This window comes from Emydura macquarii, unplaced genomic scaffold, assembly GCF_026122565.2.
Source record: "Emydura macquarii macquarii isolate MOO-44397 ecotype Brisbane River unplaced genomic scaffold, CSIRO-AGI_Emac_v2 contig_554, whole genome shotgun sequence".
In the NCBI taxonomy this organism is placed as follows: domain Eukaryota; kingdom Metazoa; phylum Chordata; order Testudines; family Chelidae; genus Emydura; species Emydura macquarii.
The window spans coordinates 15,985,394-16,012,500 of record NW_027130691.1 but is presented as its reverse complement, the minus strand read 5'-3'; the positions used below and the strand labels follow the sequence as shown (position 1 = coordinate 16,012,500).

At 39.6% G+C, this 27,107-nt stretch overlaps 1 protein-coding gene across 2 annotated transcripts in view; it reads left to right on the top strand.

Annotated features, from left to right (window-relative positions):
* The window catches only part of PPM1F (protein phosphatase, Mg2+/Mn2+ dependent 1F), a 60,942-nt gene that overhangs the window by 14,511 nt on the left and 19,324 nt on the right, over nucleotides 1-27,107 (top strand). The window contains exons 2-7 of one of the 2 annotated variants that reach the window (XM_067539890.1): nucleotides 3,305-3,435; nucleotides 9,895-10,094; nucleotides 10,876-11,064; nucleotides 12,185-12,328; nucleotides 13,738-13,831; nucleotides 15,104-17,029. In XM_067539890.1, coding sequence (XP_067395991.1) covers nucleotides 3,305-3,435; nucleotides 9,895-10,094; nucleotides 10,876-11,064; nucleotides 12,185-12,328; nucleotides 13,738-13,831; nucleotides 15,104-15,501 — 1,156 coding nt within the window. In that variant the 3' untranslated portion in view covers nucleotides 15,502-17,029. Of the gene's footprint in view, nucleotides 1-3,304; nucleotides 3,436-9,894; nucleotides 10,095-10,875; nucleotides 11,065-12,184; nucleotides 12,329-13,737; nucleotides 13,832-15,103; nucleotides 17,030-27,107 lie in introns of those variants that run through there. The other variant, XM_067539891.1, reaches the window with a different exon arrangement.

The window sequence follows — 27,107 nt, the reverse complement described above, 5'->3', positions numbered from 1 at the left end:
AGCTGTCCATTGCTCCCTTCCTCAGTTAACCAAAAATAAATAATTGTTTTTTAAACCTTCTGCAGGGTTGGAGCCTGTTAATATCTAACTTGAATCACAAACACCAGTGCCATAGAGGCAACTTCATATGAGCTAAAGTAAAAAGAAGGCATGGTAGATAGCACTGCTAATGAAACCCTATAAAATATAGCTCAGAACATATCTAAAAAGGACACTGCAAAGCTATTTTTCCATATCTCTGCTTGGCAGTGTCCTGCTCTGCTTCCTGAAAATGCTAAGGAATCTTGAGTGAATTTCCTTTTACGGGCTGAGTGATAATTGGCAAGAGTGGAAGGATGTGATATGCTGGTTTGTAATTGTTTTCCTTCATTCAGAGGGCAGAATCTACCAGGAATGTTGCACACTTCCTGCAATTAGAGGCCTCAGTGAGACTTGTGCATTACAGCATTTCCTGTGCTTTAAGGTTCTGTCCAGGGTCCAGCCCATACTGAGCCAAGGCTTTTGAAGGTAGAACCCTGCCTAGCCTGAAATTAAAGTGTTGAACGCTGTTCTAATATCAACCTGAAACCTGGTTTATCTTTCAAATTCCATTCACAAGGCATCATAGAAAAGATCTCTGGAAAAGATCCTTAACTGGCTCTTAAGGGCCATTAAAATCTATTGTGATTTCTCTTCCTGTTTCACCCATTTCTTTTCCCCCTAATATTTATTTCCATCTTTGGATATAAAATTTACAATGACGCTTAATCGTGGTACAAATATTTTCACATTTTTTAGGCTAGGATAAAAGGTGTGATGCAAGAATATCTTATGTAACCTGTTCTAACTAACATGTTTGAAAAAGTTAGTGTAAACAAGGCACACCAGCTATCTGGATGAAGTAAAGCTCAGGTGGGAGCATAGGTTTTAACTTGACCAGCGTAGCACATGTTAATGTATACACTACTTTGTCTATGCTAGATTTTTTCAAACATGTACAGGTGCCAACATGTTCTAACTAACATCTTAGGCCTGGTCTACACTGCTGCTGGCAATTGCCGGGAGATACGCAAGCTACATAATGTAGCTTGTTTATTTCCCGTTGACATACTTAGGTTGATGGAACATGGCATCTTCACGGCGCTGTGCTGACTGGAGGTGACCTCTCGTCAATGCAGGCTTACTCCTTTCGGGGAGATGGATTACAGGCGTTGACTGGAGAAGCCATATGGGATCGACTGAGCAGGTCTACGTGGCCAGCTCAATTGATCTTGCTGCATCAATCACCAGGGAGCCCGCAGTGTAGAGACATAGGCTTTAAGGCCTTGTCTAGGCTAAGCGTAACTTCCTCCTGCTATGCTTTGTTTTGCAGTGCAGAGACTAGCTGTGCAGTTGCTGAAACATTCTTGTGCTCATATTGTATTTAATTCTCCTTCCTTCCTCCCTCCCCCAAATAGAACATTTTTCAGCTTAACACTTGCTTACCGCTGTTGCATTTCCACATAGGCTGAATACATTTCTTGTCTGTAAGGTGGTCTTGAAACTTGAAGAGTTATCCATTTTGTCAGTGCAGTCATGCCACCATATTCCTAGTAAGTGGATGTGATTTGTTTTTGTCTGTTTGAGTTGGATAGAAGAACAAAGACCTTTTCAGGCTTAAGTATGCACTTCAAGTGGCAAATTAGCTTCTGGTTTTCCAGTGCTTTGAAGTGACTAAAAGGAGGACTGCAAATACACTTCCATGTATTTTGGAATACTGCAATCACTCTCAAACTGAAGTAGAACATTGCTGCTACAGAACATGTTTCATTGAACAAGTGTCTATATTATCAATCAAATGACTAGCATGAAGATTTATTTGCTGTAGCAGGAGGCACATATAGCCATGAAGACTTAACAGTCTCTTTCAGCAAGGATGTTTGAAATACATTTGAACTTTTAACACCACTAGGAACTAAAATGTTCTTTCAAGATTTAAACATTGAAAACTAAGGTTTGAATCTTTGTAGAAATGGACACCTCCAGCACTTTAAAACCAGCCAATTTATGCAGGCTTTCCTAAACTCTTTCCAGGAAAGCCAGTTCCCACCCCAAACCCGTCCTTGATCTGCTCCAGATAGCTTAATGTTTTACTTCTTTGGCTGCAGTGGTAATATCCTGTGGGTATCCAAAGACTCCAGGAGCCATGTTTGAAGTCCTTTGTTAATGAACATCCTCGTTCCCAGCATTCTCGTTTTATTTCACTGCCTCTCCTCCCGAAGAGCCTCAGCAGTGAATTCTTGATACCTGCTATGCAGCCATATTACACATGGAAGAATTATTTTTCAGTCACACAACTTTAAAGTTGAAGCAGGCTTATCTTGAATCTGCAAATTCATTATTTAAAGTCTTACACACAAAAGACTGCGGTATCGTACAAAACTCACATTATGCATATGAAGAAATGCAAGTTACTATATCTATTCAATGCCTAGTCCACAGTGGACATCCTTTTCACTTCCACTCTGCACTGGTTTTGTGAAGTCTCAGCTCGGGAGAAACTGGAGACGGGAATACTAGAGGAAAGACATTCCAGCCTGTCACTGACCTATACTGTGCTCAGTTTAGTGTTGCAAAGAGAAAGTGTAACATCTTAACACTAAAATTCAGTCACACTTTGGAGGGGCAGAGGGAAAGGTACTGAAGCTCTGGATGCTACGTGTTCAGTGATGTGCATACTGTACCCAGGGATTCTAATATGCTTTGTAACAGGTCAGTGGATATTTAGCCACATTTCAAGCAAAAAATCAGCAAAAATCCACCAGAAGAAATTAGTATTGGGGGTGGGAAAGGTGAACAATTCCCCGCATATCCAAGTTGAATCAACTTCATATCTGTTTTAAAAATAATAATTTTAAAAAATTATGGCACGCAGTGAGTAAAGAAAGTGCCTGAGCTGAGAGCCTTGTGAGGATTGTAGGTAACTGTTCCCATTACAGAATGCAAGGGCACAAGATGTAGTATGACTGAAAGAGTAAAAAGAGGCAGCAGCTTGAAATCATGCTTCATGCACCTCCTAATCCTTTATTCTCAAAGGAACTGTTCTCTCTGACTTTGAGCTGAGTTTAGAAATGTATAAAAGTGTTTTGTACACCACAAATACTGGTAATACTACAGTGTGACACTTGTTTTCAATGGTCTCTGGAGACTTAAAGTTACATCCTTGACCAGGAGTCAGCATTATTGAAGTTTTCCAACTTTTTGACCTCTGCGGTTGCTGACTTCAGGAAGGCCACAGTTACTTTTAAATTAATACAATATATTTCATTCTCTTTTGCCAATTCAGGGTTGCCTCACCTCTTCTTGCAGCAGCTTTGATCCATGCTGCCATTGATGAAGTGCTACAGACTGATATTTTTGCTTTTAAGAAACAGAATGTGGAAGAGGAGGAAGAGGAAGACCAGGAGAAGTTTTCCTGTAAGTATAATATTCCTCATGGCCAAGATGACAGCACCTATGGTCACACTAGAGCCTGAATGTGTTGAAACTCCAGGCCCTTACCTTTTGGGAAACAAGATCCACAACAGTGTCTGTTTTTTTTATTAATCCCTTTTAAGGGCTACATGATGAGAGGTGGAGAACCGTCCTTGGACAATATGCTCTCTACCTGGTGCCTCCATTCCCTCACAGCCAGCTGACATTGGGGCAGAGGCCGCACAGTTGCACACTGTTTGAGCATCATGTGACAGCCAGTTCCATCACATTTAGTCACTAGAATTTTTAACTTTGTCTTACCAAACCTCCTTTTACCATTGGATTTGATAGCTGGGATAGGGGTCAGATGCTGCCGGAATCAGAAGTTAGAAAAGGAAATTATCTCTTGGGTAATAGTCCATCCCAGACAATGATACGTTATTTTCTGTTACACACTTTTTCCAGTCTGGTTTTAAAAGCCCTACAGGATGGGGCTTCCACTTCTTGCCTTGCAAGACTAATCCACTGGCTATTAGGTTTCTGGACAATGAAAACTGTTCCTGATAGTCAGCATAAACTTTTTCTTAATTTCATCCCATTACTCTTGTCTGTAACCTGTACAGCACCCTAAATATTTTCTTTACCTCCTTGATGTTTACAGCCTTCATATGTTTGTAGACTGTTATCACGCCTCCTCTCTATATGCAAAGAGCTGGTTTCAATCAAATTGGCCAAGGCTTTAAATAGCAAGTGCTAGCTCTCCTCCTCCAGAGCATAGAAAAATTATGTGGTGGTAGACTTTAATAGAGAATGTGGGAAGAGAAGTGCAGGAAATATAATCAAAATTGTTTTTAAACACAGTCTTCTCAAGACATTGGCAGCTTTTTAGTCCAACAGATTCAGCAAACATTAGAAATTATTCATTCTTATGCTAACTCAGTTTACTCTCTCAGAATTGAGCTGATAGTAAATTGGCTCCATCTGCTGGGACACTTTGAAAACAGCAGGACTTTTTGGAAAGCTGCAGTACCTAGAGCTGTGATAATCTCTCAAGAGTTGGAAGCATTTCCTTATAAAACTGGCTTTTTCATTCCCACAATACCCTACACATCATTGTGGATGCCCCATAATCCTTTCATACATTTTCAGTCTCATTGCTCTAGCTTCTGCCATCCTTACTCAGTTGAGTAGTACCTTATGCTGAGAGCAATCCCACTGATTTAAATGGAACTACTTAGAGTAAGGTACTACTTGATGTGAGTAAGGATAGCAAAATAGCCCATGGTGGACAAAGCAATAGCATTAGTTATCATTCACACATTGCATATAGACTGCTGCTGTTTTCTGGTTAATTGGATTTTTAATCCTTTGTGTTCTGACTGTGCCAGCAGAAGGTCTATCTAGAGAGGGACACAGTGGGGAACTGCCCATGCTGCTTGTTTTTTAGGGAGACCCAGAGCTGATTGCTGCAGCTCCCAAAGTAGGTAGATCCAGCCAATAAAAGATGGGACCAGCACTCTTTCCAAGCAGCTTGTGCCTGCCAAGTTCCTATACAGCCTGCCTTCACCAGTTAGAATCCTCAGGGCACTGTGGTCCCGGTACTGCTGATTACCACCCTCCAGGATGATCTACTTTCCAATGCAACTGCCACACAGGGTAAGGAGATGCAGTTTGTGCCCTAGGCACTTAAAGTGCAAGTCTGGCTCAACATTTGTGTCACCTTGATTGGATTCTAGATGTTGTCTTTTCTTTGGTGATCGGCATGTGGAGGTTAGAGTTCTATAACCGATGTGATTTCATCAGCGTAGTGCCTACTTGGATGTCATTGAATGGGAACCAGGGATCTATGTCAGTGTCCTATGTAGTCTAGAAAAGCATGCTTAAATGTTTTAAACAAAAATTATTCTTCTGACACTAAAAGAAATTCCAGAAACAGGCAGGCAAACCAATAAAACCTATCTTTTTGAAGATGACCTTGCAAAAATTCCTTCAGTCTGAGCAGTGTGGTGTAAGGTGGGAAATTGAAGCACCAAGTGTATTTAATTTAGACTTAATCAATTTTTGCCTTTTATTTATAAATTTTCAGACAGAATCCTTGTTATTTATAGTTTTGATTATATATTTATGACCAATAATAAGATAAGATGGAACAGGTGGAGGCCCAAATTACTGGGTTCTGTGAGGTTTTTGGCTACTTCATGATGTCATCTCCGTCTCTGGTCCAGCACTCTGTCTTGAACCCTTGTTCACTTCTTTTAATACCTTTCCACATGACACATTTGTTACCTTTCTTCCAGTCAACATTGAGCATTGTGTCGTGTGTATTGTACAGGTTACACATGAGCAAGATTCAATTAACATAACATAACTCAGAGAGGCTATAAAAATAAAAAACCTCAATAATAATGGGGGATTTCAACTATCCCCATATTGTCTAGGTACATGTCACTTCAGCACAGGATGCTGAGATAAAATTTCTTCACACCTTAAATGACTGGTGTTTTGGAGCAGATAGTCCAGGAACCCACAAGAGGAGAGAGAATTCTTGATTTAGTCATAAGTGGAGCACAGGATCTTGTCCAAGAGGTGGATATAGCTGAACCGCTTGTTAATAGTGACCCTAACATAATAAAATTTAGCATCCCTGTGGGGCAGGAACACCAAAGCAGCCCATCACAGTGGTAATTAATTTCAGAAAGGGGAAGTACACAACAATGAGGAAGTCAGTTAAACAGAAATTAAAAAGTATAGTACCAAAAGTGAAATCCCTGGAAGCTGCATAAAAACTTCTTAAAGACATCATAATAGAGGCTCAATTGAAATGTATACCCCAAATTAAAAAATATAAAAGAACCAAAAAGGTGCCACCATGAATAAAGAACAAAGTAAAATGTATTTAGAGGCAAAAAGGCATCCTTTAAAAAGTAGAAGTTAAATCCTATTAAGGAAAATAGAAAGGAGCATAGACTCTGGTGGGTCATGTAAAAAATATAATTCGGAAGGCCAAAAAAGAATTTGAAGAACAGCTAGCCACAGATTCAAAGAAACAGCAAAATATTTTAAAATACATCAGAAGCAGGAAGCCTGCTAAACAACCAGTGGGGCCACTGGATAATAGAGATGCTAAAAGGAGCACTCAAGGAAGATAAGATTATTGCGGAGAAACTAAATGAATTCTTTGCATCCGTCTTCATGATGGAGGATATGAGGGGGATTCCCAAACCTGAGCCATTCTTTTTAGGTGACCAATCTGAGGAACTGTCCCAGATTTAGGTGTCATTTGAGGAGGTTTTGGAACACAGTGATAAATTGAACAGTAATAAGTCACCGGGACCAGATGGTATCCACCCAAGAGTTCTGAAGAAACTCAAATGTGAAATTGCAGAACTACTACTACTGTGGTATATAGCCTATCATTTAAATCAGCTTCTGTGCCAGATGTCTGGAGAATAGCTAATGTGACACCAATTTCTTTTAAAAAGGCACCAGCAGTGATCCCGTATATTACAGGCTGGTAAGCCTAACTTCAGTACCAGGCAAATTGAATAGAATTATCAGACACAGATGAATGATTTGTTGGAGAAGAGTCAACATGGTTTTTGTAAAGGAAAATCATGCCTCATCAAACTACTAGAATTCTTTGAGAGGGTCAACAAGCATGTGGATAAGAGTGATCCAGTGGATATAGTGTACTTTTGATTTTCAGAAAGCCTGTGACAAGGTCCCTCACCAAAGGCTCTTAAGTAAAGGAAGCGGTCATAGGCTAAAAAGGAAGGTCCTCTTCTGGATCAGTAACTGGTTAAAAGATGAGGAACAAAGGGTAGGAATAAATGGTCAGTTTTCAGAATGGAAAGAGGTAAATAGTGGTGTCCCCCAGGGGTCTGTACTGGTATCAGTACTGTTCAACATATTCATAAATGATCTGGAAAATGGGATAAACTGTGAGGTGGCAAAATTTGCAGATGATACAAAACTACTCAAGATAGTTGACTCCAAAGTAGACTGTGAAGAGTTACAAAAGGATCTCACAAAACTGGGTGACTGGGCAACAAAATGGCAGATGAAATTCAATGCTGATAAATGCAAAGTAATGCACATTTGAAAACAATTCCAATTATACATATAAAGTGATGGAGTCTAAACTAGCTTTTACCACTGAAGAAAGAGATCTGGGAGTCATTAGGCATTGTTTTCTGAAAACATCCACTCACTGTGCAGTGGCAGTCAAAAAAGCTAACCATGTTGGGAATCATTAAGAAAGGGATAGATAATAAGATAGAAAATATCGTATTGCCTCTTTATAAATCCCATCTTGCCTATTGTGTCCAGATCTGGTCACCCCATCTCAAAAAAAGATACATTGGAATTGAAAAAGGTACAGAAAAGGGCAATTAAAATTATTAGAGTTATGGAATAGCTTCCATAAAACAACAGATTAAAAAGGATGGGACTTTTCAGCTTGGAAAAGAGATGACTAAGGGGGGACATGAAAGAGGTCTATAAAATCATGACTGGTGTGGAGAAAGTAAATAAAGAAGTGTTATTTACTCCTTCTCATAACATACAAACTAGGGCTCACCAAATGGAATTAATAGGCTTTAGGTTTAAAATGAACAAAAGGAAGTATTTCTTCACACAACACATAGTCAACCTCTGGAGCTCCTTGCCAGAGGATGTTGTGAAGGCCAACACTATAACAGGGTTCAAAAAAGAACTAGATAAGTTCATGGAGGATAGGTCCATCAATGGCTATTAGTCAGGATAGGCAGCGGTTGCTGTTTGCCAAAGGCTGGGAATGGCCAGCTGGATGGATTACTTGATGATTGATTACTTGTTCTGTTCATTCCCTATGAAGCCTGGCATTGGCCACTGTCTGAAGACAGGATACTGGGCTTGATGGACCATTGGTCTGACCCTGTATGGCTGTTCTCATGTTCTTATATTGATCTTTTCAACTTAAAAATGGCTTCATGTGTGGTGAGTGCACTTCTCAGAATTAAATACCTTGCCTATTTAAAATTTCTAAAAATAAGTAAATCAAAAGTGATTAGATGATATCACGGTCTGACCACTTGTCAAAACTTGGTGTATTAAATCCAAAGCTCTTTTCATTTTCCGGGCACAAGAAAATAACTGAAACTGGACATCAGGTACAGTGGATGTCAGAACATCCTTAAAAAAGTGGAGTTAATGCTGAGACAGCCTTAGGGCTAGCGGGAGTTGCTATACTATAGAAACAGAGAAGGTTGTTTACCGAGTAAAGAATGTCAGTGCTGCAAAGTAGAAAGATCTTTGATAGTTAATTGCTTTAGCCGTATAGATGCTCCACTCAGACTCTTTAAGCAAGTTGATTTAGCATTGGGTGATAGTTTTAACTTGAATAGCAAAACTTTTTAAATTGCAGTCTAGGCGAGAGACCTTGCATTGTTAAGCTAGAAATGATCACAAATATCACATAACCATAAACTTGGATTAGTGAATTTTGAGATGAGTCCAGAAAAGGATTTGAGTGTCTGGCTAGTGCTTTTCATGTTGCTTTCTCTAGTGTTGAGATTCTGTTCTGTTATGTCAAAACAGTAATGGGGCAGAGATGGTCTTCTGTCCCTCATGGTTTTAACATCCTGTAGTCCACTCTCTCTATGTGAAAATGATTGAGGAAAACCACAATTGGGTGGGTTGTTACCCAGTTGATGCCTCACATGACACATTCTGTGTGTAGCCATTGTTTTGAATTATTACAATTCAACTGAACATAACCCAGGTCTAACCCAGACTAATATTTATGACCTGTGGGTCAAGATGAGGTAGCCCTGTGCACAATGTTAGTTTTCTGGCCTACATCTAGTGTTCTTTATAAAGGGATATGCTTCCACTATTATGCACAATCCATTGCACCACAATTCCCAATACTGGATGATTTATGTCTAATTTACTAACCTGAAATTTGGGTCCTCATTATGACCTTAAGCAGTCTATTGCCCTGCAGAACCATCAGCCATTTGACCGCATGAGAAACTTCAGAGGTAATAACTATTTAATAAACTGGTGACGGAAAGATCCTCTTGTCCATAATATTGTACTGTTGGGTCAGAACTTTTTACCTGTGATTCTCAAGATGAATTCGACTCAGAAGTGTATGGGCCAAACATCATAGTATATACTTGCTGCTTTTTCATAGTGTCCCAATGGAGTGACTTTTGGAAGCAGTGTCCCATAGGCACTCATATGTCTAACACCAGTGGATTAAAGGGCGGGACAGAACTCTGGCTCCAAGCTAGAGGCTAGTACAGGCAGAACATGTTGAGAGTATGTACGTAGTCCTAGGGAAGGAAACTTGCAGGAAAAAACAAGAGGCAAGTGAGGGGGTAGGTAGGAGAGAGGAGGCTGGGTTTGAATGTAGTTTGTTTTCCTTCTCCTTCCCCCAAATATGCACTAAGTAATCTATTGTCTCTCTGCCATCAGTGCTGGATGGAAGCTCTTTGCAGCGCTGTTTCTTTAATAAGCTCCGAGACATCGCCTGTGAATGGCAGAAGCAACTGCCATCACTGAGGCCACTGAAGCGCTTCCTGCTTGTTTCCATCCATGCCATCCGCAACATCCGCCGGAAAATGGAGGACAGACATGTTTATCTCCCAGAATTCAATCAGCTCTTTGGCTTGTTGGTAAGTCTCTGGTGCAGGACACCGCTCTGTGCAGGAGAGGTCAGTTCTAGCACTCAAACACTCCTAGGAACACACTCATGTCCTACTACCACAGAGTGAGCACTTTTGGGAGGTGTTATTAGGGATTTGTTGACAGCAGTCCTTTTATGAGATCTGTACTGGAGGAGAGGCCTATAGGATCTCTGTGTAGTTGGGCTAGCTATATAGCAGTTTTTTGTGACATTGATGTATATCCACGACAAGGGGGAGAGAGGGAAAATAGTTCACTTTGGGGAGTGGTATTGCTATATTTTGGGAGAGCATTGATGTAAAAGTGAAAAATAGTGTTTTTGTTGAGGATCCAGGGATGCTTACTGAAGATATAATGGAACCAGACAACCTTCCAGTCTGCTTTTTCAATTCCTATTCCTGTTCAAGGAACTGGTCAGTGATCAATAAGGAGCAAAGAAACCTAACACATGCCCCCATTAGATAAATATTCTATCCATTATACATATGGGTAAACTGATGTAAATTACCCTAGGTGTCACAGAGTTAGTGGGAAAGTTCAGAATAAAATATAAGAGTCCTAATTCCTGCTCTCCAATTCAGGTTGCTAGACCAAGCCACTTTCTTTTCCTTTCCGAGGGAAGATCATGGTGTTTGTGGCACTCAGTGTATTTGCATAGCATTGTATGAACAGTCATCCATATGCACACATTCTTTCACTGAAATGCTTGCATAAAATAAAATCTGGAAATTGACTTTTTCTGAACTTTTTGCATGTCCCTCCTGCCAAAAGGATGACGTTGATCGAGCATACTTTGCTGTATTTGATGGCCATGGTGGAGTGGATGCCGCCAATTATGCAGCAACTCATTTACACGTTAATGTTGCATTACACAAGGAAATTCATAAGAACCCAGCCGAGGCCCTGAAAGGCTCTTTCCAGCAAACTGATGAAATGTTCCTTTTCAAAGCCAAAAGAGAGGTGAGTGAGTAGAGCCAGATTCCGTTGTATTTAAACAATTGGGGAATTGCTTGAATGACAATAAAAAAGAATGGTGTTATGCAGAGAAGTTTGATCTCATATAGTTAGATTTTGAATTCATTCTGATTTGTTTGCAGAGTATCCTAAGTGAAAATATTTTATTGGTCAAATTTAAATTCTCACTTCTCATAAGAACTAATGCCTGCAAGTTCAGAGAGATAGAAATGTTGAAGTAAGGAGTTAAAGTGCTGTTTCAGGATCCTCAGTCCATTTATCTCAAGGAATACATAGGCAACAAAGGGTTGCTCCCCTGGGGAAAAAAACCCCCAAACTAGTGCCAATTTTATCTGCATAATTTAATACAGGAAAGGCAAATAAAATCTTTATATTTATTTTCGTAAGGCTGGTTCCACTAGCACCATCGCTGATCTTTCTCGTCCTTCTTTCCCCGTATTTGGGAGAGGGAAGTAGGTGAATGGCAAGAACTGGAGGATGAGAAAATTTAAAAGATGAGTTGAACTAGGTTCGTGACTTCAAAATATTGGAAGGGAATTGAAGGTGTTGAAGGTTAAATGAAGGACACTCTTCCATATCTATAGCAGCAACATTGAAACATGAGCATTCAGAGTGTTAAAACAAGGATGGCTTTTTATAATGGACTGTAATACAGCAATGGAGAAATGCTCACCTTGAGAATATTTTCACTGTCATCAGGAAGGCAGAAACAGGGTAGCTAAATCTGTTTGTGTAGTCATAGGAGAAAAGTCGTCATGTTCTGTTCTGAAAAAATTCTTGCTGCTGAAGCTCAAAGCAGACTCCTCCCTCCTCTGCTTTTCAAAAAATCCAAGTAAATAATTTGTTCTAGGCCCTTTGAAGTTAATGTTGGAGTTAGTGAAGAAAGGGGAAGGGAATAACTGTAGCAGTGTCAGTTACTTGAAAGCTATAATAGGGTTTCTTCTAAACCTGTGTTTTTCTCTTATGTTTGTTCCTTTATTCAGTAGATTGCCATTCACAAAGGTCAAAAATGCTGCATAATTAACAAGCTTTGATTAACCCTACTTTACAATATTGTGATGTTAAACTGCAGTTTAACTTGCGCTGCTCTGTTTTTTCTTTGTAGAGGCTGCGGAGTGGCACAACAGGTGTATCTGCCTTGATTGTAGGGAACAAGTTACACATAGCCTGGGTTGGAGACTCCCAGGTAATGTTGGTGCAACAAGGAAAAGCTGTAACCCTGATGGAACCTCACAAACCTGAAAGAGAAGTAAGCCTGTTTTCTTTGGCTCTCTCCTCCAATGGCTGTAATTAATTTACTTTTGGCTCACTGAATCTCTTTAAATGAGACTTGGCCAACTCCCAGCTGGTATTGAACTGGTCTCTTTGTAAACAGGTTATAGAAAAGGTCTCAGCTAAGTAGTTTTGGAATCTCTAGATTTCATGGACTCTGGCACATTGCAAGTCTATAATCAAAATGACAAACTGAGCTGATGGTATTAATGGCTGATCTCATTCTTGCAAAGGATGAGGATACAGTCTGTTAGCAGTTGTTGATAAAAGTGATCATGCATTACAACAGTCAAATTTAAAGTCTCTAGCAGGAGTAGATGGAGCCATTTTTCAGTGACTTCTATCCTTTTAAGGTGGAAGGGTATGGAGCATAGTTATGATCTATTTTTTTATCTCCCCTTTCTCCCATCTAATTATGTGGTCTCAAATGCATGTTTTTGTTTTTTCCAAAGAAAAAAAGGATTGTGCTGGAAAAACAGACCTGATCTGTACTCTCAGTTGGGAATGCCCTTGAAAAAACTAGAAAGAAACTTGTGAAAACTGTAGTACTGTGGAATTTTGCATAAATAGCAACCATGAAAAATCTACAGCTGCAAGCCTATTAGTAGCAAAATAACTGTTGTTTTTTTGTTTTGTTTTTTAATTTACTGTTAAGTTAGTAAATTAATATATTGTCTTAATTTCAGACCCGGCTTAATACATAATGGCATCATCCAAAAGGCAATAATGGTTTAGTATCATAACTGGCTTAAGCAAGCTTACATTTCTTTTTTATTAAAATAACTAACATTTTATGTGGAAACTGAAAAGGCAATAGCAAGTTTAGGGGTGGCATTGAATGAAATCTTGTTATAGTATGAACAATGTAAAAGTTTTTGTAGGGGCTCAAGGAATGTGGATTATATTAATGAAAATTAAATTTGCCTCTAAATTCACTTTTTATTTGTATATCTAAAAACTTTAGCCTTATAATTATCCTTTTCTTCCTACTTTCATTCACAATCTTAAATATTTGCACAATGATGGGGATATTGCCAGTTTGCTCCTGTAGAAATTATTGTGGTGGTGTAGACAGGGATTTTGCCCTTTTGTTTCATCAACAAGCAATGATACAGTCATAGGGAAGATGTCTTGTCTTGTTCACATATACACAACTGAATGTCACAATAAGACTACGATTTTTTTTATTAAGCACGCTTTTCTCTGAAAACTATTCTGCTTCCCATTTATTTAAAATATATATATAAAACCTGTTTGCATCCTCCTATAAGTATACAAGTTGAATGGAGTTTAGTATTTTTCTCTGTCACATTGGCTAAGTGGTGAATTTAATAAAATGTGGGATATGCACTTACTGTAAAGAGTTGATGTGCTTCTTTCTTTTAGGATGAAAGAATGCGTATAGAAGCCCTAGGTGGCTGTGTGACCTACATGGACTGCTGGCGGGTCAATGGAACCCTTGCTGTTTCCAGAGCTATTGGTAAGTAAGGCCATCTAAATTAGTCAAAACTGAATTATCCTAAAACACACAATCTAAAAAATCCTAGGGCTATATAAGTAGACAACCATTTATTAATAAAGAGATTATAGTGTTGGCTCATCTTGAGCCAAAGGGTAAATTGCTTCTATTCTTGTAATTGCTGGAATAATGGAGTATTAAATTGCTTGGTCAGCACAACCCTTATCTTTTATTAAAGGAAAAAATAAAACTAGTTCAGTTTCTCCTTTGAAATATCTCTAACGTATCATGTTGCAATTGAAAGCCCAACAAGCTTGCAGAGTATGTTGTACATGACACAAGAGAAAATATTGAATAAAGTACTAACGTTGGATTCTGATCTGAGAGATGTCTATCTCCAGATAAGATACGTGAGTTCATATCTTTTATTGGATCAGCTTCGGTTGGTGAAAGAGACAAGCTTTTGATCTACACAGAGCTCTTTTTACATAACCATTTCAATATCTACAAGTTGTTCTCTTCACTATGTGTTTCAAAAGTCAACTTTATTGTGGCATCCTTCAAACAGCAAATATCTAACATAAACCTTGGCAGCGGACCGTTTGCAGTTAAATGCTAATATTCACAAATGCCATGGAAAGAACTCTCTTGGATGTTTGTTACTTAAAGTAAAATGAGAAAAGACCCTAGGCAGCAGCAGTGAGTGAAGAATTATAATGGCAAGTTATCATAAATTTATACAGTACTTTTTTGAAAGAGTGGTAAACTTGCATCACTTGTGTTGAAATGAATGTGTACAGGTGGAACTGTTGAACTGACTATTTGGACACTCTATGCACAGGGATGTTCTTGTTCCTGTCATGTCATCATCACTAATGAAAGGAAACTTCCTCCCCAGTGTTCCAAGAGTTCCACGAGATGCACACTTAACATAATAAGGCCCAAAGCATCCCCTCCCACAAATACACCTGAGGGAGGAAAATTTGAGGATTTTCTTGGGGAGCTCCTCATATTCTGTTATCAAGGAGGTGTATAAGGAGCCATGGTATCACCCCCAAAACACAGTAGATGCACTTAAATCCATATGAATCCTAGTGGATTGCTAGGTAGTAAAAGTCTTCTTCATTGGCTCTGTAGCCCCCATCCACCTCCTTCCTACAGGGGGCATTGAGAGAGCTGTGCATGGATCTCTGGAGTATGATCTGGTCCTATTGAAAGCATTGCAACTATGGGGAATCATAGAAACAGCTGGCTGGAGAGGAGGCAATCAGACTTGTATCTTTTCTTGTTTAGGTGATATTTATCAGAAGCCCTATATCTCTGGCAATGCAGATGGCAATTCTTTTGAGTTGACAGGCTCTGAAGATTACTTGCTCCTGGCCTGCGATGGATTCTTTGATGCCATCCGACCTTATGATGTGGTGGACCTGGTCCTAGATCACTTAATGCAAAACAAAGGAGATGGTCTTAAGGCAGCAGAGAGACTGGTGGCTGCAGCAAAGGAAAATGGATCCAGTGACAACATCACTGTCTTGGTGGTATTCTTAAGGGACCCCCAAGAAATCTTGGCAGACTGCCTGAGAGACCCTAAAAGCCTCAGTGCTGATGAGGGTGCAGAGGATTCACCCTTTAACTTTTTCAGCTCTGAGACGAACAATCAGAGCGACAGTCACACGACGACAAAATCTTAACTCAGATATGTTCTATTTAAAGAAATTTTCTTTCCATGTAAGAAGCCTCTAGTAGGATGGGCAAAATGTCAGGAATAAGGTGACCAAAATTCCATGAAGAAAAATGTCAGAGCTCATCTTACTGCATCCTTCCCGCCCCTCACCCATGGAAACAGCTCAGCAAGCTGGAAGACTTGTGCAGCTACTTCTTCCCTGGAAATAGTTTTAAAGTGTGTGCTAGTTTTGTGTCCCTCTGTCCTGGAGATGGTAGGGAACTTATAAGCTAATGTAGGAGAATACTTATTTGTGACATTGGGTTATGCTTTAATTTAAGAGAGCTTTTTTTTTTTTTTTTTTTTTTTTAAGTAAACATACAGATAGTTAATTGTAATGTTACCTATTTAGGGCTGAGAGGAGACAAGCTATCTTCGAAGAGAAAGCGTGCAGTAACCAATCTCTATGAACAGATTCAGTATTCTAAAGAATCAGGTGTCCAGGAGTGGGAAAACTATATGCTTTTTTGTGATATACCCTCAGAGACCTCTCAACTTCATCATTTCATACCAAAGACAACATTATGAAAGAGGATGATGTAGTATAAACTTCATCCTTTTAAAGAGCTATTTTACTACTTGTATTTACGGGGAAAATAAAACTGAACAATTAAAGAGGAGGGAAATTAGGAATATCCCAAAAGGAAGAAGCAATCTGCAGTTGAATTACCAGACCATGCCAGAAAGTAATTATTTATTCATTGACTGACGTGGAAAGAATAACTTAAGGGTGAGGATGGATAATTTCTGTGACACAAACACACTTTATTAGCTATTTGGTAACCTGAAAAGAGAGGACACTTGCTGACTGTGTTTGAAAGGGTCCATAGAAATTGTATGTATATGCTCTGCCAGTTCAACAGGCCCTGTACTTGCCACATAGTTTTTCTGGGTTTGCTGTAAACACAGTTAAATATTTTATTTTATTCTTAGCATAAGGTTTTTGAGTATTTACTGAATGTTATGGTTGGGGGAACCTTTTTTGCAGTGTTACTGTATTTTGTTATGTTTTTTATTTAAATAATTAGGATTTTAAAAATGTAGACTTTTGTTGTCTGACTTCAAAAACTCACCACCCTCAAGTGCCTTAAATGTTTCAGACAAGGATGGGATAGGTTAGTTTTCTATCAAATTCTGGTGACCATGTTCTAGTTATGGTTTTTAAAATTTGATTTATTTCATTAATATAAATATTTTTAATGCACTTATAGCTCTTTCATTTTTTGTGAATGATTGAGCAGGAACTGTTTCAAGAACATTTTGCTTTTCAGTGTTGCTAAACTTTTGTATTGATCATGAAACTCATGGTATTTGGTGTTTTCTCAAAGGCTCCAGTTAGCTGGCCTCAGGTTATTTACCTGAGAATCTCAGCTTTCATTTAAAAAAAAATATTCTAACCCTCAGTGTTGTGGAGAAAAACAAACCTATATGCTCCAATGCCAGCATACAGATGTCCAATAAAAAGAACCCCAAGTGTATAATTTATTTTTTTTAAATTTGAGCCTGACTTTGATTTAATTCTTGGTATTGGCAATTCTGCATTTTTGAGAGGGGTTTTTTTAGGGTGTTTTGGTTTGGTATTTTGGTTTTGAGTTTTTTTTGGATACAGTAACTTCTGAAGATGTGTGAAGTTGAGGTGTGTAACATGCATAGGTGCAAGCATGCAGAGTGCATGCATATATGACTACACTACTTAGCAGGTAGTAGACCCATGACAATAACGATCAGTGCTGCTGGAGCCTGTAGTCTGATTCTGTCACTGGTCCCATCACTGGGACACACTCTGTATGAGCAGGATCTTTATTACAAAAATAAATTTTGCAATCTGAACAGGAAAAAGCAAGCAGCTCATGAGGTGGTGTGATTATAACCTCACTTTTAACTTTGGTACACTGTCATACAGCAGTCCTGTTGATGAAAATGCCTTGAATATTTAAATCAGAAGTGTTTTAAGGGGAGTAAATGTCTATGGAGAAGTGAGATTTGTCTCAGCTTGATCAAATAGCAGCCTTAAAATAATGAGGTGTGGCAAGGAGGCAGAGCAGCACTGATGTGCTCATGCTATGATAAACTGTCAGTACAATTCAACATGGTAACTCCATGAGTGAAGGGGGAAATATCCCACCACCTAGTAACTCTGATAATAAATGGTTTGGGGTAGAAGAATCCATAGTAGTGGTATTCTTAGGAAATATGGATGCTTTGATTTGCAGTTATTTGCTGTGGATTCTTTTGAATCTTTATGGACTGATGGAGAGTTTCTGGATAAAATCCTGGCCCTGCTGAAGCCAATGACAAAACTTCCATTGACTTCAGTGGAGCCAGAATGTCACCCTCTAAGCTTCACAGAGACTGCAACAGGTTTTCAAAGGTCAGCAGCTCCTAGAGATCTAAGCAGAACTAACCAGGCTAAAAAGTCTGCAGATGTTATGAAGGTAGACAAATATATCATGACTAACATGGTTGTCATCAAAGGTGCAACCTGATGCATACTGTACTTGCAAAAATAGTTAGAGATATCAGTAGCTTTTCTTTAACATAATTTGATTTAAAAAAAAAAACAAACCCTAAGGAAATTTTTGGCAAAAAGAAATTCTTCAACCTGTAGTGTTTAATACGTATCAGTAATTTAAAAAGGAGGGAGGGGAAGTGTCATTTGGAGTGACGTACATAAAAAGTATTGAAAACCCAGGAAACGTCAAACCTTTCCTTTGTTCTCTGTGTAACAGGCAAAATTTAGGATTTAGGATCCATATTTCCTAAGAATACCACTACTATGGATTCTTCTACCCCAAACCATTTTATCATCAGAGTTACTAGGTGGTGGGATATTTCCCCCTTCACTCATGGAGTTACCTAAATTAGGATTTAGGAGGTTTTGTATATGTATGTATTCTAGTGCTGTATATGACACTTACATGAATGGTGGCATATCTACCCCCTTTATGGATAGTGGAGAATGGGTTCCTTTGCTAATTCATCCAATTTTTTTTTTTAAAGTTCTACTTTTTCTGAGACCTGACTATGGCCACCAAGAAGTCTCAGATTTTCATTCACTGTAGAAGTCATTGTCATCTTCTTTTTCTTTTTGATCCTGTGCATCATTGACTGATATGGTAATTGTAATCATTCTGATTGTTCTTTGGGCAATGGGATGGGGGGTTAAGGTCATTTGATCTTAACTTTATTTCCATACATTCCAATGCTTGGGCTTTTTACAAGTTTTCTCTTAAAAATTTCCTGGGTTTCCAGTGTTTAGTTTTCTTTGCACTCAATATTCTCTTCATATTTGTTTCCCACCCACACCTTAAATTATTGATTTAGTGCAGCTTAACAAAGGTTTGCTGTTATCTGGAAATAGTCTCAAATGCATTTTTTGGCAGGCTAATTTGTCTCTTTACTAATTGTAGCTAATAGCAAGGACATGGCCTGGGTTCTCTTGCTGAACTTAGCAAACAAAACTGTCCATGATTCCATCCAATTTCTCAGTTTTAGATCCGTATGTCTCATTTATAGGTAGGACCCTGTGAATTCCTGAGATTCAGAATTGTGCTCAAGAAAATAAGCTTTTAATTAAAACAAAATAAAAACCTAGCCGTTGGAGTTTCAAAGAAAAGCATTAACTTGAGTGCAAACCTATACATAGGCTTCTTTCAGAGATGGGAGGCAACCTGAAATGATGACTGAGAAGTGTGACTTTTCTTATTCCTCTAACTGAGGTAGTAATGCTGAAACCTAATGATGGACATTTAAATGTCAACATTAACTAATTTGTGGCTGATCATTTTATCAAAGCTTCTAACTTAGTTGTTTATCCCACAATCCCAAACTATCCAGCTGCCAAAACCTCCAGCTTAACCCATGACAACTTCCAAGATGCAGTTGTGCATCATCAATATAAAAGATATTGGCATGTTGTTGAACATGTGGGGACAGCATAAAATTTAAACACGGGGCGGATGGGGGGCTACTATCCCTATTGTAGTATTAATTTTCATATTTAAACTCCTTTTAAATGAAACTATTGCCGAATTTCCAGTCTGCCTTAACAAATGGCTGCAGAATCCAGGAATCTTGCTGTAGAATTTAAGTTCAGCTTCCCAGAGACTAAACAGGCTCTTGATTATAGAAATGGAATACCAGAAAACTAGTATAATTGTCTCTTTAGGAGAAGTACTGGGCATGACGCATTTTAGTTACTAGTAGCAGAGTTCAACGAGGCACCATCAACTTAAAAATCATACTTCTGCCTAAATTTTTTTTAACCTTCTTGTGTTAAGATTACTATAACCTGAGCAAGACTGGGCGAGGCGGAGGAATATAGTCTTTATTGTTTCAGTTTGTTTGTTTTCTGCATTTAACAGCAATTTGTCTACAGTCAGTTTTACTATTTCTTCTGTGTAGTCAGTCAGTCAGATTCCCCTGGTTTTGTGAGGTTTTTCACATAGCAATGGAAAGTGTGGCGGGGGACGACAAGTGGTGTGAAACCACAAAAATTGGCTGAGGAACTCAGGGCAGATGTAGTATCTGAAACTACTTTCAGCTGACTAGATTTCAAGTTGGATGTTGTCCCTTTTAAGAAAACGCTTTGGGGAACCAAGTACTAAAATGCAGTTGTCAAAAAACAATTCAGCACACACTTAAAAGCCTCATATTCTGTGTGATTGCAAACCTGATTTTTCATGCAGCTTAGATATGATACAAGATCTCTCTTGTGCATGAGCAGTTCAGTTCTAATCCTTGCTACTTTTATTTTTACTCTAAATAAATTAAATATTCTAGGTCCAACATAAACAAAGAGCCAGAAATTCATAACTCATGGTTGTAAACAAGGAGAGTTATTCAAGGGGAAAGGTCTCCTATCAGACCCTGTCAATGTCTATTTGACATGTAGTTTTTTTGTAGAACCTTTTGAGAGCTAGAGAGAGAAAAGCAGAACAATTTTTAGAACAGTGAGGGAGGGGGAATTAAGTAAATCCACCCTCTAACAGTGACAGAAGAATGAAAGAGAGCAAGCAAGACAGGTACACGTTTAAGTGTTATTAGTGCCTATTTTAAAAAGAAAGTGGGCTGGAAAAGAGAGCTACAAATGTCAGTTTCTTATCTAGAAATACCAAGTGCTGGAAGGAATTAAAAGCACTTTTTATAATGGCAGAACTAGAGTGATAACCTTGTCTTATAATAGTGGAAGTGGGGGGGGGGGGGGGGGAAATGGGAGTGATTTCTGTGACCTCTCTTAGCATAAACCTTCCAGACAGCAACAATACTTAGTGACATTTTTCTAAACACATTGCGTGGAAGGAAACGAGGCTCAGAGATCTGTGTACACAGTTTCTGCTGCCAGTAAATGCCATGAGGTGTGTTAATTGATACTGATGGTTGGATCTGATAGGATGAGTAATTGGCATGGAACTGTTTCAGCAAAGTTGGCAGTTGAATAGTGTTAATCACAGTGATGACTTTAATAACATTTAATAGACACTTATCTGAATTCAGTTCAGATGATATATTGCTTTTTTTAAAAAGCATTTCCAGTGCTATTAGCATTATATGGTAAAGAGCCACTAAAATTTCCAGAAGATAGGATTTTGGGGTTTTTTGTCCATCTCTCCCCCTCTGTTTGAGAAGCGTTTGCTTTCTGGGTTCTGGATTAGGTCTGCTGCACTTTCCATTAGAAGCCTGCTCTTTCACTTGTTATTTTAGGAGAAAAATAGTTTTGAGCTGAAACTTATCAGTCACCTCCCACAAATCCTAAAAGGGGCTTTTAGGATGCTATTAAAGACTACCAAGGAAATACAAATGTTTTAAAATATGTATTGGACAACATGTCTTGGCTCCTAAGATGTCTCTAGAGAATTACTTAAATCACATACAGATCTAGGAAGAGTATATATTCAAGGGTTGTTTCAGTAGAAGCTTTTTTATTTTAGGAAGCATGTGAAAAGAAAAGTCAAGGTCTAACTTGACAGACAACAGCCAGGAAAATCAGTGAAGGTTGCATCTCCATTTTTAGCGCTTACATGCTACAGTGAAGGGTGTTTTACAAATACTGAAAGGAGATTAATGGATCACTGTGCACAGTTTGAGATTTTGTATTGCCACATGTGTTGTATTTGAGTATAAGCAAATGCTTTTGGGGATGTGTGGGGGGGAAATGTCAGCCTGAACTGAATTTTTCTGATCCATGTTATGCCAACACCTGAAGACTACAGATGGTTCATATAGCTGTTTAGTTAAATTTGGATTAAAACTTCCATTCTTATTTATAGTTGCCTCTAATCACTAATGTAATATCACGATCATAGCCACACTGTGCTAGGCAATATACTAACACAGAATAACAGTCCTTTCAGAGGCGTACCAAGGGCAGGGAATCCGGGGGGGCCACTGGGCACCCAGGGGTCTGGCCCCCCCGGAGGCTGGCGCCCAGGGAGTAAGGCCACCCCATCCGAACCAGCAGCAGGTTGTGGGGCTGGAGTGCTGGGTAATGCGGGGCACCAGGCCGTCCCTTCATGACAGGCGGGGGGCACAGGAGGCTGAGGGGTGGCTGCTCCCATTCCTGCACCCCCCCCCTTGTGTGTCATAAAGAGCCACCCACAGGCTGGAGGGTGAGGCCACCTCTGTCCGAGCCGGCACTGGGCTGAGGGGCTGGAATGGGAGAGGTGGGCGCTGCACAGCGGGTGAGTGCGGTAGAGGGGGGAGCCAAACCTGCATTTGTGCCCCCTCCAGATCCCACGCCACCCCCCCGCAGGTACAGACCGCCCCTCCCCGGGGCAACTCAGGGGCAGTGCTGGGACCCCTCCTGTCCTGCTCGGGGGGGGGGTGCAAATGCAGGTGTGGCTCCTGGGCGCTGGAGACCCACGGTACGCCACTGAGCCTTTTTGCTCTTTTTAGTTGTTCATAACTTTGGACTAACTTCTTTTGGGTGGAAATTTTCCGGGCTTCATCTCAGCCCAAAAGTTAATGTGTTTGGAAAACTAATGCAAAATCATTTAAACTGTATTGAGTATTAGATGGCTTTCCCTATGCATGTAGTTTATATCTTTTTAAGCTTGGATTGTGAACAGGGTCTGGGGTGGGAAGTCACAATCACCCTTCCTTTCTTTCTGGTTAAGTGGAGGAGGTGGTTCCACAACTTTCTTTTGTAACAGTGTCCTAGCCTTAAGAAGGGTGAGAACTACTGCTCTGAAAAACCCATTTGGATGGCAGTTGGAAATGCTACCATCAGAAGGTCTATGCTGCAAAACTCAGAATCCCATTTCTACCACACTATAATCTTGAATTCTGATTCAGTGCATCATTTTAAAGTCACTATTCTTGTGAGACCCACTGAAAAGAGGAAACCCATGTGAACACCCAAAGTTGCTCTGCAGTTCTAATTTTGAGTGAGGTTTTCCAAGCTGTGCACATTCCTGCTGAGATTGTTTATTTTCCTGTGCATCAGCAACAAAAGACAGCTGTGTTGGCAGCATAGGACATTTAACAAATGCAACGTTTGTCAAACAAAGGAGGACAAAATCAATAGGGAAAGAAAAATGTTGTCAAGCTTCTCGGAATACAAATAATGGAATACAAAAAATCCACGCTAGAAGAGAGTTGGCAGTGCACTGTCTGTTTTAAGCTAATGCATTTTGTCTGCTTTATTTTATTAACAAGTTTCCTACACCCAGGGGTGCATATCTTGTTCCTTATATGTACTTTTTAGCATGAAGAGATTAGACAAATCTTTAACTTGCTGAGGACTGAATGTATTTTGTTTCTGCATGTCCTAGTTAAAGCTTGGGGTTTGTTTGTTTTTTAACCAGAGCTTTCTGCTTTCAGAAGTAATGAGCCGTATTGCACCAAATCTCAACACGACTTTAGTATCACTAGTAGTGGCTTTTTTGTGGTGGAGGTGTGGCGATGGTGATTCATGCATTTGGCCAGCCTGGTGACACTGATCCGTATTGTCATACTTGAAGATCTTAGATTTCTCTCCTCCCCTGGTGGATTGCTCTCCAAGGCCCAGCACTTTGCTTCTAGGGGTTTGTGTCATTCAGCAGTGACCTAGTTAAGATGTGACCTTTGCAGATTCTGAAAGGAGCATTATTATTGGTCAAAAGATTGGTGTCCTTTAGGACTTCAAGGACAAAGGAGATGATAGCTAGAAATCAGGAGAGATCGGAAGGGCTTCTGAGGGGAATCCCCAATGCAATCAGCTTCTGTAGTCGCCTCTTTGCGTATTGTTCTTTTCTAGCTCTGTCTAAAGTGACTTTAGTTAATGCTAAACTATTTATTAATGCTGCTGTTTGCTCTAGGGTTAGAGCATTACAGTATATAAAATGTAAGTCATTCTTATTTGCTAGAGATTCTAGTAAAACATCTTCTCCCATAAGAGTATAAACAATGCATCTATTTTTACTTTTAGTTCTAGATATCTAAGTCAGACTGTTACCCTCTCCTCATTTTTTCCTTTCCTTCCACTTCTCTCTTGCAGCTCCTCAAAAGGAAAGGAAGAATTGTCTTCCTCTGGAACTAGCATCAAAGATTGTGTGTGACTCAGACAATAAACTCCACATGGCTTATTGGCTCGGTGCAGATGACCTGTATAATTTTTGGCCGGTCTGATTAAATTCCACTGGCAAAATATAGATCTGTGGTCTGATATTGCAAATTGGCATCTGGCATTTAGGAATAAGCCATACAGAGTATGCAGGACTAGATGAACCACTGGTCTAATGTCTCTGACGTTGGCTGGTACCAGATGCTTCAGAGGAAGACTTAAATCTCTTATTATGCCACAACCTGCCCATAGGAGCTGCTTCATCCTAAATCCAGACAGTTAGAGCTTCTTGTCCCTATAGTTTGGGTGTTTATATTGCTTAACTTCTATCCTTGTATGAGACACACCTTGCTATCACTCAGCCTGCAGTGGAATCACTTGTTTCCAACCGTTTTACACTGGTTTGAAAAGAGAATTCTTTGCCTCTTCACTTCACTTCTCCTCTTGCTCCCATCCCAAGTGAACAAAAAAGGAAGACCATCTAATACTCTAAGTCACTGATCAAACTTCTCATCCAAGACACTTCTCCAGTGTTTGGTATACAATATAATGTAAAGTTCCAGAGGGGTAGTCGTGTAAATCTGTATGCAGCAAAAACAACGAGAGTCCTGTAGCACCTTAAAGACTAACAAATTTCTGTGGGCATAAGCTTTCGTGGGCTGCAAACACTTTGTCAGATGCAACATATATAATGTAAGCACAGTATCAGATACCTAGCAGTAATGTTAGACTTTTGTAACTGCTTGTATAAATTTAAAAATACACATAATTATGATCAGTATTAAAATAGTTTTTGAGAGTACATAAATGTTGCTTTATTCTGGCAACCTCTCAGCATGTTGGCTAATGAACCTTGGATGAAAACAAGAAGGGCCAGTTGTTAGAAATAAGGGAGTTGTTAATTAAGCATCATTTAAACATAGTCCTCACTATTTATTTTGAATGTTACTCTGCACTTGCAACCCTGAGCAGAGGCTGCAGTACAGCAAGTTTTGTAAGCTGTGGCTCACACAGTTATCCAGTATTTTAAGACTTTTTTTTTTAATTTCTAATTTAGGCTGGCTGGTTACTTGCGCATGAACTGTACACTTATTGTTAAATATGCTATGCATATTGTATGTTCACTTACATGGATTGTTCTAATAGTGCTTGTGTGTGTGGTGTTATGATGCTACATTTCCTTATATATTTAAGTGTATTGCATGAGGTTTAATTGTTTTTTATATTGTCACTTTTGTATTCACATAGTGCCTCAAGTATCTATTTGCATATTGCAAACAATTACATTGTTTCAAAGCAGTGATTGATTGGAAAAGGGAGTGGGGGCAAGAGATCCCCTTACTGTAGGACATGATGTTGAAGTGTTAATAAATTGCAAAGAGCCGGAGATTTTTTTTTTATTCTGTTTCTTTGTTTTAATCCCACAAGTGGCTAAAAACACATGTGCCATATGACTAACTTCCAAGATCATGTTTTACCATTTCAGGCTGGCAAACACAGCCTAGTCTTGTCAGAATTTTTTCAATAGGTCTTCTCCTGGAAACGATTGCTGAAGCTCTAGAAGGAAAGAACCCTTGCAGCACCTAAAAGGGAAAAACAATTCCTGCACTGAACAACAACTTTTGAAGGTGAAAGAAGGGGGAATGGAAACTCCCTTTGATGGGGGGGGGCATAAGATAGGAGGGGGAGTGAGGGGGAATTACTGAGATGAGGTGGGTGGGGGGCACAGCTGGCTACAGGCTGGAAAGAGGCATCCCAGTGGTTGCTACTGCTGTTCTTACGACAGCTATCACCTAGTGTCCTGTGGGCCCCAATCTCGCCATAGCTACTTGTGCCTGAATGGATGCCACCAACCAGGTGCTAGCACCCTGTGCTGTCCCTCACTTCTTTAGCTGACTTATGTGTCTGCTGGGACTCACGGTGGTTGGAAGGTGGGGCTGGGCTGGGCCAGGGAGACTTGCATGCTTTCTGGCAGTCAGTCTGATCCTTGTGTATTGTGGTGGCCCCTCCTTTAGATCCTTCTTTCATTTCAACACCCTCCTTTCCCCCACCCCTCCATTTCCTGGCACGTGCATACAGGTATGTAAACCTAGCTAGGTCCTGCTCTCACCTCTGCAAGGTATTTTGAGGGCAGAAAAAATGCATTCCCTCTCTCCCCCCCAATATTTCTATTGCAGGGGTGCTAGTCCTCTCAATTCCGTCACCTGTGAGCGAAAAGATGTTGCGAAAACCACCATAGACGTTACTTTCAAAAATATAACAAACAACCCTTTGACTTGAGAGGAAAATGGTTTTGAAAATCTCTTATAATGAACATGGTTAATTTAAAAAAAAAAAAAATCGAAGGGTTTCATATGGTGGGTTTTTTAAATCTGTGCTCATCACTGGTGAGGGTACCCTAAAACCAAAGTCAAACTTTTTCCTCAAATACATGCCCTTCTGTTCTAATTCATTGGCCCATTACGTTTCCTTTGCTTCTCTGTATCTTGGAGTTAGCAACACATACTATAACCATGATTGAGCTGGCTAATGTTCTGCAGTGACAGAGAAATGGGTTACTATTTGAAAATGCCTGTCATTTTGTGCAGCTTGGTGCATTCTAAAAGCAAAGTAATTGCTCTGCTCTTCAGAAGTATCGTTGAGCTATGGATAAGACAGCCCTGGCAGGGGATGGCTTAGCAGTAGCTAGAGAGATACCTTTGCATTAAGCCTTAGGAAACTGGTGAATCCCCAGACCTAGGTTGCCTGAGGATTGGCTAATTTCTTAAGGCAGAGATTCTTCAGTTTTGTGATCCACTGAGTATTTGCCTATGGTCTTAGAGAACTGGCTGTTCCTGCTTTTACAGGATCCAAGTAAATCCATAATCTAGAGCAGTGCTGGTTCATTGATAGATGCAGACGGCGTCAGTATTGGTAAAGAATCCATGTATAATTTGCATTCACTTTATATGTCATGCGCACCCTCAATACTTCCTGGCAATGGGTGTCCAAAGGGCCTATCTCCTCCCTAAGGATCTGAGCCCATTGCTACT